This window comes from Halichoerus grypus, chromosome 9 (assembly GCF_964656455.1).
Source record: "Halichoerus grypus chromosome 9, mHalGry1.hap1.1, whole genome shotgun sequence".
NCBI classification, from domain to species: Eukaryota; Metazoa; Chordata; class Mammalia; order Carnivora; family Phocidae; genus Halichoerus; species Halichoerus grypus.
Genome location: NC_135720.1, coordinates 78,563,440 through 78,578,126, shown reverse-complemented (window position 1 = coordinate 78,578,126; position 14,687 = coordinate 78,563,440). Strand labels below are relative to the sequence as shown.

At 37.0% G+C, this 14,687-nt stretch overlaps 1 protein-coding gene across 1 annotated transcript in view; it reads left to right on the top strand.

The window, feature by feature from the left end:
• Positions 1-11,159, top strand: part of MEI4 (meiotic double-stranded break formation protein 4) — a 188,786-nt gene extending 177,627 nt beyond the window's left edge. The window contains exon 4 of the mRNA XM_036082206.2: positions 10,759-11,159. Within this exon, the coding sequence (XP_035938099.2) occupies positions 10,759-11,019 (261 nt within the window). The 3' untranslated portion in view covers positions 11,020-11,159. The remainder of the gene's footprint in view (positions 1-10,758) is intronic.
• Positions 11,160-14,687: the final 3,528 nt, after the last annotated feature.

The window sequence follows — 14,687 nt, the reverse complement described above, 5'->3', positions numbered from 1 at the left end:
TGCATTTTCTCTCCCAAGAATACTACTTTTGTGCATCATGATCTGGGCCTTCCTTCAGGAAGGTAAGTATAAAACATTTAAGTGGCAATAGAGCTCAAGGAACCAAACACATTCTTTAAGATTGTGTTAACATACAGAATTGATTTGGCCCTTGACTGCACACACCAGACAGTCCAGTCTGGTTCCACTGCCTTAGAGAAGGCAGAGGTGTAGGGATTCTGTAGAGATTGGTGACATCTTTCCCCACACCCCTATAAGCTCTCTGCCTCTCCCTTGCTTCAGTGCGTATTCACCAGCCAGAGACAGAGGCCCCTGTGGTAGTAGCCAAACAAGTGTTTTATCTATGCTGATAATAGCTTTCAAGTCATCTCACCAAAAGAATCCTGCCATACCCCCCAGGAGGAAGTGAGCCTGCAATATCCCATTCACGACTAAACTCATTTCCTGACATTTAGCGTCTTCTCACACCACATGACTCAGTTCTCTTGAGAGCTCTTCTCTCACCCTTACAGCATGCACTCTGCATTGCCATTATTTATTTACTTCTTTGCCTCCCTAGAAGCATACTAGGAATTCTTATAGAGGTAGGGATCTTGTCCTATCCGGCTCTGTATCCGCAGCACTTATCATAGGGTGTGACACACGAGAGCACCCAACACATGCAGTCGGACTGACAGAAGAGAGAGATGAGTGCAAAGCAAGCAGAAACAAAATTTTAAAGTGCTAAGTACTCCCAGCTGAATTAGTCCTTAAGGAATTTAGCTGCTTTTATTCCAGTCTCTGAACCCTGTTCTTTCACTTAATAGACTCTTATATTAATAACCAGATTATCTGGTTTGTACTGCTTTGCCAAGAACTATGTGATGAAAGTCCAAACTAGTGAATGATCTATTTGCTTCTCAAATGTACTTGAAAGGAATTTCTAGCCTTAGATTAAGTTTCATATAATGGTATAAAATGGTGAAAATTGTCCTGTGAGTGGGATTGATGACCACATAATGAAGGGTACAGATCCTAAGAAAGGAGTGAGGATTCAGTGTAAAGCTGTTTAAAGTTGACTCAGGAAATCTGTTAGAACAGAAAAATGCCATGTCCCTGTATTAGAAATTCTCTATCATGTATGTGAGGAAATCTGAGAATAAGAGTCTAGGTGAATCTATCTTATCATATCCACCATTCTGCTTATTCTGATGACCAAGAAAATGATAAATAGGAGTCAAAGCACAGGATATTTCCCCAGAGAAAAGTGTAAGTATAAAATTTTTAAGTACTTGGGATTTAGTCTATGACATTATTGGGTTAGTCATGAGAAGGGCAAAATTATTAGGAATCAGAAACTCATTTTTACCAACTTGCCTCTAGGATAAACCTGAACAAGTTGATCTCTTTCACACTAGTCAGATAATTGGAGAATATAACACTTAAAAAAAAAAAAGATAGTCAAGCTGGCTATTTATCATGTCTTGTTAGGGAGTTAGAGGTAGGGATGGGGCTGATGGACATTTTTACAGTTGTTCATATCACATAAGACTGCATTTAACCCATACTGATACCATCTTCAGGGCCTTCTAATATCAGAAAGGCTTTAAAGTAAATATCTCACATTTTGTTTCTTTAGCATCATCCTTCTATGCAAAAAAGAATGCTCTGCTACTTTTGTCTATGAAGGACTTCCTTGGTAGAGGAACGTAGATGGAAGATACATCCTTAGGCTCTTTACACAGCTCTAGATGAACAATTTGCAGTAAGTTTGAAATGCTTCTAAAAATTGACCACAATACAGTACTTGAGTAATAGCAGTAGCCTTCCTCCAGGTGAAAAGTGCCTTAGGATGGGACTATATCTTTTTCACTTTAGGTAAACACGTAATGATAATGGGGCACAGTCAAGCAACTGACTCTTGGTTTCAGCCAGGTCATGATCTCACAGTCATGACAGTCAGCCCTGCATCAGGCTCCACACTCAGCATGGAGTCTGCTTGAGATTCTCTCTCTCTGTCTCCCTCTGACCCTCCCGCTCATGCTCTCCCTCTTTCTAAAATAAATAAATCTTAAAAAAAAATAACAATAATGATGGTGATAATAACAGATAATAGATAATACTTATTTGAAAATGTGCATGTTTTAAATATGTAAATATGTGTGTGTATCCTGTGCTGGGTTTTGAACATGTAATTTAATCTACTCTCTCAGCAACCCCAAGGAGGAGTTACCCTTGTTATTTCCAAATTTTGGATGAGGAAAGGTAGGTTTAGTGAGGTTAAATAACTTGCCCAGCTCACATAGCTAGTAAATGGCAGAGCTGGGGTTTAATAAGCAATGAATATGTGTTCAATTGATGGCCTTTGAGGGAAAAAAAAAAGTCTTGCTCAGTAAGATTCTATTTTCTCAAAGATCTCAACCAACAGGGCCTCTGCCACATCTGTTCTTATTTGGAGTCTCAGCCTAGATATTTTTGTCAAACAAATACAAATCATCCTTCTCCTTTCTGTGATTCTTGTCCAAACTCCTTGCCCTCTGTAGGCCATTTTCTTTTTCAGTCTGTTCATTTTGCTATTACTTTATTATATAATCTCAGCCCTAAGAAACAGATTTGAGAAAAGTAGGTAAAATTGGTTAATGAAAAAATCATTATTTTTAAACAAGGCTCATAATGACAGATTTAAATTTTTTGTTATGTATATTCCTTTCATGAGTAGCTTTAAATCTTGCATACTCAAACTATTTCCCATAGGAAACATGGCAAAATACCAAGATTGCAAATGTTAGTACTTTCAGTAGTTTAGAACTTTTCATCTAAGTTACCCTCAAAATTAGACATAAGCCCTTAGAACCAGTCCAGGATTCAGTGTTTTAGGCAGATAATCATACCATTATCTGTATAAAGCAAAAAGGATTAATACCCATTGGATCCTTTTTATTCTTCTTTACCTGGCAATCTGATCAAAAGATGACTCACCAGTCTGTACCCCTCACACTTTGAGCCCTGGCTCACAATCCATCTCTAGGAAATCTTTCCTAATTAACTATATTCTGCTCTGATCAGCCTTTTGCTTTATACACCTTCAGTATGGTTTGGCACCCAGGTTGTGGGGAACAGAAAAGGATAGAACACCATTTTTGCAGGACATAGTTTTAAATGAATATGTGCTTCTATTGCAATCATAAATGCATTGATTTTAAATATACATATATGGGGCACCTGAGTGGCTCAGTCAGTTAAGCATCTGACTTCGCCTCAGGTCACAATCTCATGGCCCTGGGATCCAGCCACGATCTCAGCGTTCTGGGATCGCGTTGGGCTTGGCGCTCAGCTTCTCCCTTTCCCTCTCCCTCTGCCCCCCCTCCCTGCTCGTGCTCACTTTCTCTCTCTCTCTCTGTCTCTTATTCTCCCTCTCAAATAAATGTTTTTAAATTTTATATTATTATGTTATGTTAGTCACCATACATTAGTTTTAAAATATTTTAAAAATAAGTAAAGAAAGAAAGAAACATACATTTATATAACATGCATACAGTTCTCCTACTCTGTTCTCAAGCACTGTTGCTACCATGGTCATGCTCAAGATTCTGCTGGCCCCAGAGCTAAGCCCCTGCTTACTTATCAGCTCTTTCAGTGCTTTCTCCTGTGCTTCAGAAGCGGCAAGCTAGTGAACTGCTGATAGAGGGTTAACTTCACCCTCCTCAACCCCTCCACTGAAATCTACTGCCTTCTTTGCTTTCTAGTAGATAAAAAAGGCTAAGTTATTAAAACTCAGGGATAAGTTTCCCACTTAATTATCATGGTGACAACTGACCTTTTCCTTTAAAGTATTATGTTTAATTCATTCTTTTAGAGACTACTAATTTTAGTTGTATCTTACTTATTGCTTCTATCTAATAAATTCTGGCATGGAGGATACTGAGCCAATGTTATATTTATATTCAGTGAACATTTAATTTAACATTTAGATTATTTGCCTATACTCTCTGACTTGATTTTCTGCCCTGTAATGATCCAATTTTCTCCACCTCTTGGGCTTGTAGCAATAAGAAAAACGTCATGTTGTGTTTTTACCCCTTCCGTAACAGCATGCTTATTTCTGAAAGTGTCAAAGAGTTCACCACTGCATGCCTTTGGCTAGCACACGTAAATTATCAAACCACTGAATTTAATGAACTATTACATCTTTATATTTTTCAGTATTAAATATAAGCATCCACACTGCGAGCCACACTCAAATGTATGGTACACTTTGTTACATCATCTGCTGTCAAGAAACATGACTTTGTTATTGCCCCTTTAGGCATCTCTGTCCTTCCTGTGTCAGAGACAGCAGAAGGCAGCACCTTCTCAAGGCAAAGAAACCTTCAGAGCCCCCTTCCTGCCTAGTTGAAGTCTCAAGGTTCCAATTTTATTTTTTTTTTAAGATTTTATTTATTTATTTGAGAGAAAGAGAGCACGAGCAAGAGAGATAGGGAGAGGGAGCACAAGCAGGGGGAGGTGAGGGTCAAGGGAAAGGGAGAAGCAGACACCCCGAAGAGCTGGGAGCCTGACTCAGGGCTCGATCCCAGGACCCTGGGATCATGACCTGAGCTGAAGGCAGATGCTTAACCAGCTGAGCCACCCAGGCGCCCCACCAAGGTTATAATTTTAAAAGACCAAAATGGAAGAAGGGGACCCAAGCATAGTGCAGGAAGGTATAGCCATCCTGTGTGGATATATTGAGCTGCACCATGCCTCCAGAATCTGGCCCTTTTTACTGACCCATGGGTGGCCCTCATCCTCAAGCTCACAAGATGGCTACTCTACCTCCAAGCGCTGTATCGGTATTTCAGAGCAGGAAAAATGGTGAAGAGGGAAGCCAAAGCTGCCTTCTACCAGACTTTGCCTACTATTAAAGAGCTTTCCCAGAAGCCCACCCAGTTACTTATATTTATATCTCTGAGAAGAATTAGCCTTAAGAGAGACTGGACATAGACATTTTTAGTTGATCTATTGCCACCCTGAGCAAAACCGGGTTTCTTTTGATGAAAAGGGAGGGAGAAATGGATATGGAATAAGCAAATAGTGCCTGCTTCAAGGATAAGTCTCTACAAAAAATGTCAAGCTAACCTTGACTGACTTCCAACTAAAACAATAAGTAGGAAACTGGCATTATGTGTCTATAGCCTAACTTCAGGATCTAAGTGTTGAAGTGAAACTTAGCAGCATGTAAAGAAAATTAATATTTTTCACCACTGAAAAAAATATTTGGAGACTAACTTTCTTAAGCCCAGCTCAGGAGTAGAAAAATAAATCTAAGAAATATTTTAATTCTGAAAATATTCTACAAAAATATCTGGTGATTTTTCTACCAAGAAACTATTTTCTCTTTTGAAGGTTCCTTATTACATAAAATGGGATTAGGTAATAGAAATAGTCATGGAACTCTAAAAGCTTCCTCTCAAGGGGCGCCTGGGTGGCTCAGCCGTTAAGCGTCTGCCTTCGGCTCAGGTCATGATCCCAGGGTCCTGGGATCGAGCCCCGCATCGGGCTCCCTGCTCGCGGGAAGCCTGCTTCTCCCTCTCCCACTCCCCTTGCTTGTGTTCCCTCTCTCGCTGTGTCTTTATCAAATAAATAAAATCTTTAAAAAAAAAATTAAAATAAAATAAAAAAAAATAAAATAAAAGCTTCCTCTCAAGATTCCTTCCATTCAAAAAGACCTGGATAGAAAGATAAACTGATAGCATTTTATCAGATGCACACAGCCATCTTGTTCATGTACCCGGGTCATTCAGTCTTCCTGGCAGGATGTTCAGGCAAAACACTTGAGTATTTTCCTGGCTGGTATGTTCCACCTGTGTTGGGTATTTTCAAACACTGATGCGATTCAGTCTAGTTCGATGCTGAGAGTGTAAAAATAACACCAAATCCGGTGGACTGTCACTTTGAGAGCATTTATTTTTGTTTTATTCAGTTTACACACTAATTCAGAAAGTGTCTGAGCATATGATTAAGCAGAGCAGGCAGCTGCCAGTGTGATGAAATCTGGGAACTACAGGAAAGACCGCCCCCACAGACATGCCGTTTCAGTCATGTTGAAAGGAAGGCTGTGAAGGCATGTTAGCTAAGTGTATACTGTCCCTAAAGAGAGGAGTTAGTTTCAAATTACTGTTCTATAACTGCTAATATCTTAGAGTAAAAGAATGTGTCAAATGATTTGGTACAGGCATTTAGGATCGAGGTGGAACCCAAGACAGATAAATTCTAGTAAGTGTAAAGGCAAAGTCCAAAACAACATAGAGATGGGGCACTAGGGCAGGGACCCCAGCCCACCTGGAAGTAGAGCTAAACATGCCCAAAGTAAGAATCTCAAAGCCAATGGAAAGGTACCAAGACACACTGTCTGCTTCACACTCTTGCCCTGAAATTTCCTGGGATGCTATGGCCTTTATCAGAAGGGAGAAATTCCCTTATTTGTGATAAGCACCATTTGACAACTTTTTATTCATAAAATTGTTATACATGAAAACCAGGGTTAACTAAAAATAAATCTAAATAATTTCAAAAAAGAATAGTCATTGAGTTCACAAAATCCTAATGTATTTTAAGAGCCCAGTAAGATAAATGCTGAAATATATAGCTAATATTATCAGTAGAGGTGAACCCTAAAATCATTGCAACACTCCTGCCTAGATTATCATGATAAAATATCATACCCTGTTGTAAAGCTTCAAAGTGAATTAAATAAATGTGCCCTTTTGCTATAGAATTTGTATTTCAGCGCTACCTAATTTATGTTAGTGTCTAAATAGGTTAAGCAGCTATGTTTATAACATAGTTCCAAGGAAGAATTATCTGTTAACTCATACAGGATTTGTACTATCTATGGTCATTAGTGAGCAGGTTGACAAATATTTAAGTATTGCTGATAAGATCAGGTTAAACACATACTGTGAATTTTTTTAGTTTGGAATAAGTATTTGAAAAGTATTTTTAATATTGAAAAATGTCTCTGTTATTCTCCTTCAGATAGTAACCAGTATGTATCTATAGTAGTTCCTTTTACATTGCTCTAATTCCTGTTCAATTCAAAACAACAAATGTATATTGAGATCTACTATGAGCAAGACAGACATTGTTTTAGGAATTGTAGAAACTGTAGTGACAGGAACACATTTGCTTCTCTCAACATGTTTAGAATCTAAGTGGGTGATGAAATAAATATAACCAACCAGAATATAAGGGAAATAGTACAAATCTATAAAACTGAGGGGCTTGGGAAAGGCTCAGTGGATAGGTGGCATCTATGATAGGTGCTGAAGGCTGCTCAGGGTGCTAGTAATGAGATATTGATGAGAGAGGCCATTCTAGATCAAGAGAATTGGCACATATATATTAGGAATATTCACTTAAGAATGTAGAGTCCAGTTTGTAGGAGTGTGATATACAGGCAGTTAGAGAAGTAGTTCTTATTACAAGCACTTTTTTTTATTATGTTATGTTAATCACCATACATTACATCATTAGTTTTTGATGTAGTGTTCCATGATTCATTGTTTGCGTATAACACCCAGTGCTCCATTCAGTACATGCCCTCTTTAATACCCATCACCAGGCTAACCCATCCCTCCACCCCCATCCCTCTAGAACCCTCAGTTTGTTTCTCAGGAAAGTCTCAAACAGAACAAGCAATCCTAAAATTTGTATGAAAACACAAAAGAACCTGAATAGCCAAAGCAATCTTGAGAAAGAAGTACAAAGCTGGAGGCATCATGCTTCCTGATTTCAAACTATATTACAAAGCTCTAGTAATCAAAACAGTATGGAATAGGCATAAAAACATACACATGGATCAATGGAGCAGAACACAGAGCCCAGAAATCAACCCACACATATATGGTCAATTAATTTATGGCAAAAAAGCCAAGAATGTACAATGGGAAAGTAGCCTCTCCAATAAATGGTGCTGGGAAAACTCGACAGCCACATGCAAAAGAATGAAACTGAACCACTATTTAATATCATACAAAAAAATAAAAATGGATTAAAGACTTGAATTTAATATCTGAAACCATAAAACTCCTAGAAGAAAACATAGGTAGTAAGCTCCTTGACATTGGTCTTGGAAATTAGTTTTTGGATTTAACACCTAAAGCAAAGGGAAAAAAAAAGTAAAAAGAAACAATTGGCACTACATCAAACTAAAAAGCCTCTGCACAACAAAGGAAACCATCAACAAAATAAAAGGCAGTGCACTGAATGGGAGAAAATACTTGCAAATCAAATACTAAATAAAAGCTTAATATCCAAAATATATAAAGAACTTCTACAACTCAACAGCAAAAACACAGTCCAATTACAAAATGGGCAGAGGATCTGAATAGACATTTTTTCCAAGGAAGACATGGCTAACAGGTACATAGAAAGATGCTCAACATAACTAATCATCAAGGAAATGCAAATCAAATCCACAATGAGGTATCTCCTCACACCTGTCAGAATGCTATTATCGAAAAGAGAGAAATAATAAATGTTGGTCAGAATGTGGAAAAGAGGGAACCCTTGTGTTCCCATTGTCAGTGGGGATGTCAATTGGTGTAGCCATTATGGAAAATACTATGGAGATTCCTCAAAAAATTAAAAATAGAATTACCATATGATCCAGAAATTCCACTTTGGGGTATTTATGCAAAGAAAAAGAAAACACTAATTCAAAAGTATATATGTATTATCCATGTTCATCGCAGCATTATTTATACTTGCCAAGACATGGAAGGAAGCTAAATGTTCACTGATGGATGAATGGATAAAGAAGGTATGGTGTGTGTATGTGTTTGTGTGTGTGTGTGTGTGTATGTATATACATAAATGCATACATATTTATATATGTGTGTGTGCACATACACATACATACAATGGATTATTATTTAGCCATAAAAGAAGAATTAAATCTTGCCATTTGTAACATGTATGGACCTTGAGGGCAATATGGTAAATGATACAAGCCAGACAGAAAAAAATAAATACCATATAATGCAGTTATATGTGGGATATTGAATGGAGCACTGGGTGTTATATGCAAACAATGAATCATGGAACACTACATCAAAAACTAATGATGTAATGTATGGTGATTAACATAACATAATAAAATAAAATTAAAAAAAAACAAAAACAAAACCAAGCTCATGAATATAGAGAGCAGACTGCTAGTTGCCTGAGGTGGGGGTTAGGGGGTGCTGAAATGGGTGAAGGGAATGGAAAGGTACAAATTTCTAGTTATAAAATGAATTTAAGTCACAGGGATATAGTGTACAGCATGGAGACTATAGTTAATAACCATATTAACTAAACACTGTATTGAATATTTGGAAGTAGCTAGGAGAGTGGATCTTGAAAGTCCTCGTCACAAAAAAAAAGAATTTGGTAACTATATAGTGATAGATGTTAAATGGACTTACTATGGTGATCATTTTGTAATGTATATAAATATCCAATCATTATGTGATACCTGAAGCTAATATGTTACGTCAATTATACCTCAATAAGAAGAAAGTATATATTTAACTGTTTATAGGACCACCTTGTTATGGAGTACATTCCTCTGGGCTCTAAAAGAATGTTTCTTTTTATTTATGTATTATTAGAGTGGATAGATTTGGGGACTGTTTCCAACACATGTCTTAATAAGCAAATGATAAAGTCAGTTTATATCTTTATTTTTTTTTAAAGATTTTATTTATTCATTTGAGAGAGAGAGACAGAGCACAAGCAGAGGGAGAGGCAGAGGGAGAGGGAGAAGCAGACTCTCTGCCGAGCTGGGAGCCCAATGCAGGGCTCGATCCCAGGACCCCGAGATCATGACCTGAGCCGAAGGCAGACGCCCAACCATCTGAGCCACCCAGGTGCCCCCAGTTTATGTCTTTAAACTGATTCCTGTATCCCCTCAGATTATGCTTTCCATTGTCCACTTTTTAGGCCTTACTTTGATTCATCTCACTTTCAGTCATCTAGGGCCAAACAATAACTTCTCAAGACACATCTGTATTTTTCCTCATGACCATGTATGTGATTCCACATAATCTATCCTGTTCCTCCTTGATTTGTGTAGACTCAGAATGAGATCATGTCTGGTCTCTTAGAGATCATAACTGTTCTAAGACTGAGTTATACTGAGTTACTCTATACTGAGTCATAACACATTCTTAGGCTGCCTGGGTGGCTCAGTCGTTAAGCATCTGCCTTCAGCTCAGGTCATGATCCCGGGGTCCTGGGATCGAGTCCCACATCCGGCTCCCTGCTTGGTGGGAAGCCTGCTTCTCCCTCTGCCTCTCCCCCTGCTTGTGTGTGCTCTCTCTCTCAAATTAATAAGATCTTAAAAAAAAAAAAAGAAACATTCTTCAAACCCTACCCCCAAGATCTTTATGTTATCATTGGCAGTGTCATGCACTGAAAGTCTTTACCACAACACTGAATTCAACACACAAGACATTGTCAAGTATTCTCAGATTCATCTCTGAGTAATGAATTTTAGCAGTAGTACAGAGAAAGGATTTTGAGCTTTATAAACCATCAAGAGGAAAAAGTCATTCACCAAAACTGTAAAGTTTTTGAAAGAAAGGAAATGTTCTCCTTTGTTCTCCCTCCATCCCAATTAAAGGAACAGGAAGATAGAAAGTGTTAAATATATCAAGAATTTACTTTTTGTCTGAAAATTTAATATCTTTATTTGGCTTTTTCTGAGCTGAGCTACAACCAATATGTGTTTTAAAGAAGTTTGTTTTTTATTTGTAGGTTCAAGCCGGTTATGTGACACAGTATGAAAATATTTTCTCCCTGTTCTGGGTTCTGGAGCAGCTTCTTCAAAAGGAAACCAAAGAAGGCAACACTTCAAGTGTAGGGCATGATGATCAAGAAATCAAGAAATTTCTTCAAAAGCATGATGAAACTATTTTCCAACTCTCTGACGCATTTCCTTTATTCACTTTTTATTTATGGAGACTGGGCATTCTCTTGAACTCAGTAGAAACTGTTGAAAGTAACTCACTTCCTTAGCAATTTACTAAATGTCAGAAGCATACTGAAGTATGAAGATCTTCTGCTTAAAAGATTTTCAAGAATATTTTTTAAATGAGCATTTTAAATAGATCTCAATATAATCATTAATTCAATAGTTTTAAATTGTATATAAAAGATTATGAGTCATATTTCTATACTAAAATCAGCCAGTTTCACTTGAGAATGTCCTTCTTATTTCCGTGTAACTGTATTTTACAATATGTTACTCAGTATAGTCTAGCTCTATTATTCTCTATAACGGACCATTAATTGTCTATCTCATAAACAGTACTTACATTTTAGAAGATTTACACGTAATAGATAGTAAAAGGCAACAGAAGAGATCTTAAAAGTTTTGTTGCTTTATCAAAACAGTCTTTAAGTGGTTATAAATGAAATTTTTAAAACTTTGTTCTTACATAGTTTCATTTACATCATTGTCTATCACCTTAGAGGATGATTCTTTAACATTTATAAACCGAATGGCCCTCAATTTCATAAAATCAAATTATTTGTTAAGTCCTTTGAAAGTAATAATTCATTGTTTAAAATGTTTATTTTTCAAGTGTTTGTTTTGATTCTGTTTATTATGTATAATATTCCAGTTATTGTTAAAATGTAGTTAAGTCATGTATAATTATATCATTAAGGATATTTTTACAAATCTAACATCTGCGCAGAAATATACTTATTGAAAGTATATTTATACTTATTAAACGTATTAGTTGAATTTTCCAGTTACACAGTTTCATTGACTTTATTTCAATTATTAAATTCATAACCAACTAGCTTAATGAGTACACATTATGTACTTTCCTATAGTGCAATTTAGGACACAACAAATACAAATTTACTTTATTATTTATGTGTGATATTGTTTCATAAGTTAATTACCATTCCTAAATGCCATTGGTATTTTTATTTTTATTTTTTTATTTTTTAAAGATTTTATTTATTTATTTGAGAGAGAGAATGAGAGCGAGCACATGAGAGGGGGGAGGTCAGAGGGAGAAGCAGACTCCCCGCTGAGCAGGGAGCCCAATGCGGGACTCGATCCCGGGGCTCCAGGATCGTGACCTGAGCCGAAGGCAGTCGCTTAACCAACTGAGCCACCCAGGCGCCCATGCCATTGGTATTTTTAAAAAAATGTATATAAAATCATATCATCATCTGCCACAATTATTTTTGGAATTATTTCTGGTTTGTAGAAAAGAAAGCCTTTTTTATAAAACTCAATGTATGTATCAGTCACCTATTGTTATGTAACAAACTACTACAAAATCTCAGTGGCATACAACAATAAATATTTCTCGAATGTCTGTGGGTCAGTCACTTGCGGGATTGGCTCATTTGAACTGGATTCTGTTGGAAAGCTCTGCTCAGGTTGCAGATCCCACTGAGCTAGGCTCTTTATTACAAATTGGCTTTGGTCTCTTCCACTTGTGCTTATTCTGGGGCCCAGGTTCAGAGGGAAGCAGCTACTCAGGGCAGCTACTCAAGCTCTTCTGTGGCAATGGCAGATTGGCAAGAGGAAAAGGGCTAGGCTGAGAAGCGTTACACTGTAATTGTCTGTCCACGTGCATTAGCCAAAGTACATCAAATGGTCAAGCACAGAGAAAAGAGGCAGGGAAATACCCTCTACCCAGAGCAGGAGAACCTGCAAAGTTCCATGGCAAAGGGCATGGATACAGGAGAGGATGGAGAATCGGGGCAAATCATTTACTTTACCACACACACCAGTTGAACACAAGAAGGGTATTCCAGTTCCTGAATTAGGAGGAATTTTTCTAATATTTGATTCCCGGGATTTGTATAGTTGATGACACCACACAAAATCCACTACCCACGACATCTCCCCATCCTCACTCTTAATGATTAGACAAGGTTGGTAAATACGTAAGACACAGCAGTGGTCCCTTTCCCATTGCAGCCAGCCAACATAATGATCCTAAGAAGACTTTTATAACTAGAACAGATTTCTTAATTCTAATAGTCTTTAAAGCTTCATGGTCTGAAAATTAGCCTAGAAAATGTATTTATTTAGAGGAACAGACAAGATGGTGGGATCATCATTAATGTACAAAATGGAGATACATATTATTTTCATTTGATATTATTTTTTGTAAACACCTAAATTTAATCAATTATAGGATGCTTAACCCTTCATTATCCTGTGTTTCAGTCTCTAACAGTGTTAACTGTGCAGTACATTTAGTATTGAGGTCTAAAACTGCTGGTGAATAAGGAGATAAAATGAGACATTTATATCTGTTTCAAAAAAGTGGTATAAGATAGTGAATGAATGAATGATTTAAACTAGAATTAAGATGATTTAAAAATGTAGCAATTAAGATTTGATTAATGTCTAACTTCTCAATTAAAATTCAGGGTGTAAGACTAATGGAGACAGTAGAAATTAGGCAGTGCTGAAATTGATTTTAGAATAGGATGGGAAATAAAGAGGACCACAAGGCAATACTAAAAATGGAAGAAATGATAAATGATAAAAATGATAGTAAGTACAAACATTCATATAGTAGGTATAGTAGATGCCAGGCTAAGCCTTCACATGTATTTACTCATTTAATTCTCCCAACAACCCTATGTGATAAGTAACATTATTACGTCCATTTTAGAGAGGAGGAACTCAGGCAAAGGAATGTGCAACAGCTCGCCCAGTATCACACCACCAAGAAGTGGAAGACTTAGGTTTCACCCCCAGGAATTCTATCTTCGAAGTCCACACTCCTCATTAATCTGCTACACTCCGTCTTCATTAAAACATTGCTGGCACTTCATGAAAGTTTCATAAATACCACTTCTTGGGAATTATCACCAAAGCTTTATATGCCCTCAACTACAAATCTTATACCATAGCAGCTATTAGCTTATTTTGGATTCTTCAGCCCCTGCAGAGTAGCTGTCCTATCTACCACCATCTCAGAACAACAGCATATTTGTTCTTTTCTACACTGTAGCATTTTACTATAGTAAAGACTCTTTAGGTAAATTACAGATCCTCTTTGAACAATTAAGTTCTAAAAAGTACAAAGCTCTCTTTAAAGAGGGGGTAGGTGAACTATCAGGCTGCAGTGCTCAGCCCGGTGGGAAGAGAAAACAAATCTGATTGTTTTATCCTTGGATCTATAAATGGATATTGGTGGTACTTAATGCAATTCTTTTACAAACTTGTACTTTTCCATCGTACTTGTGGGCGTCCTGTAGATAAGGGCAGTTATCCGAGGGTGGCATGGAAAAAAAGGCATTTACGTTTCCAGATTTTTATGTGAATTTGTAGATTTTTTAAAAATATTGATGGCTCTGGCTTATGATAACTTGGTTTTGTTTATTCATCAAATATTAAGCACCAACTGTGCACAAACCAGTTTATTTGCATATATGAAAAATAAACATAGTAAGTTTTAGCTTTTATCAAATGTATAAAGCAGAACTTTGTTTTTGTGGTCACTATAATGACCCAACAACATCAGTAGCTTGTATTTGCTGAAGGGGATAATTAGAGTGATAACATTTACCTAATTTTGAAAAAAAAGAAGAAAGGATTTTTATTATTGGAAGCCAATTCATTCTTCTTAAATTATTTATAGAATTGGACAGCACTAAATTCATCTGGTTAATGAACAGGCTGTTCTTTTAAAAACTGC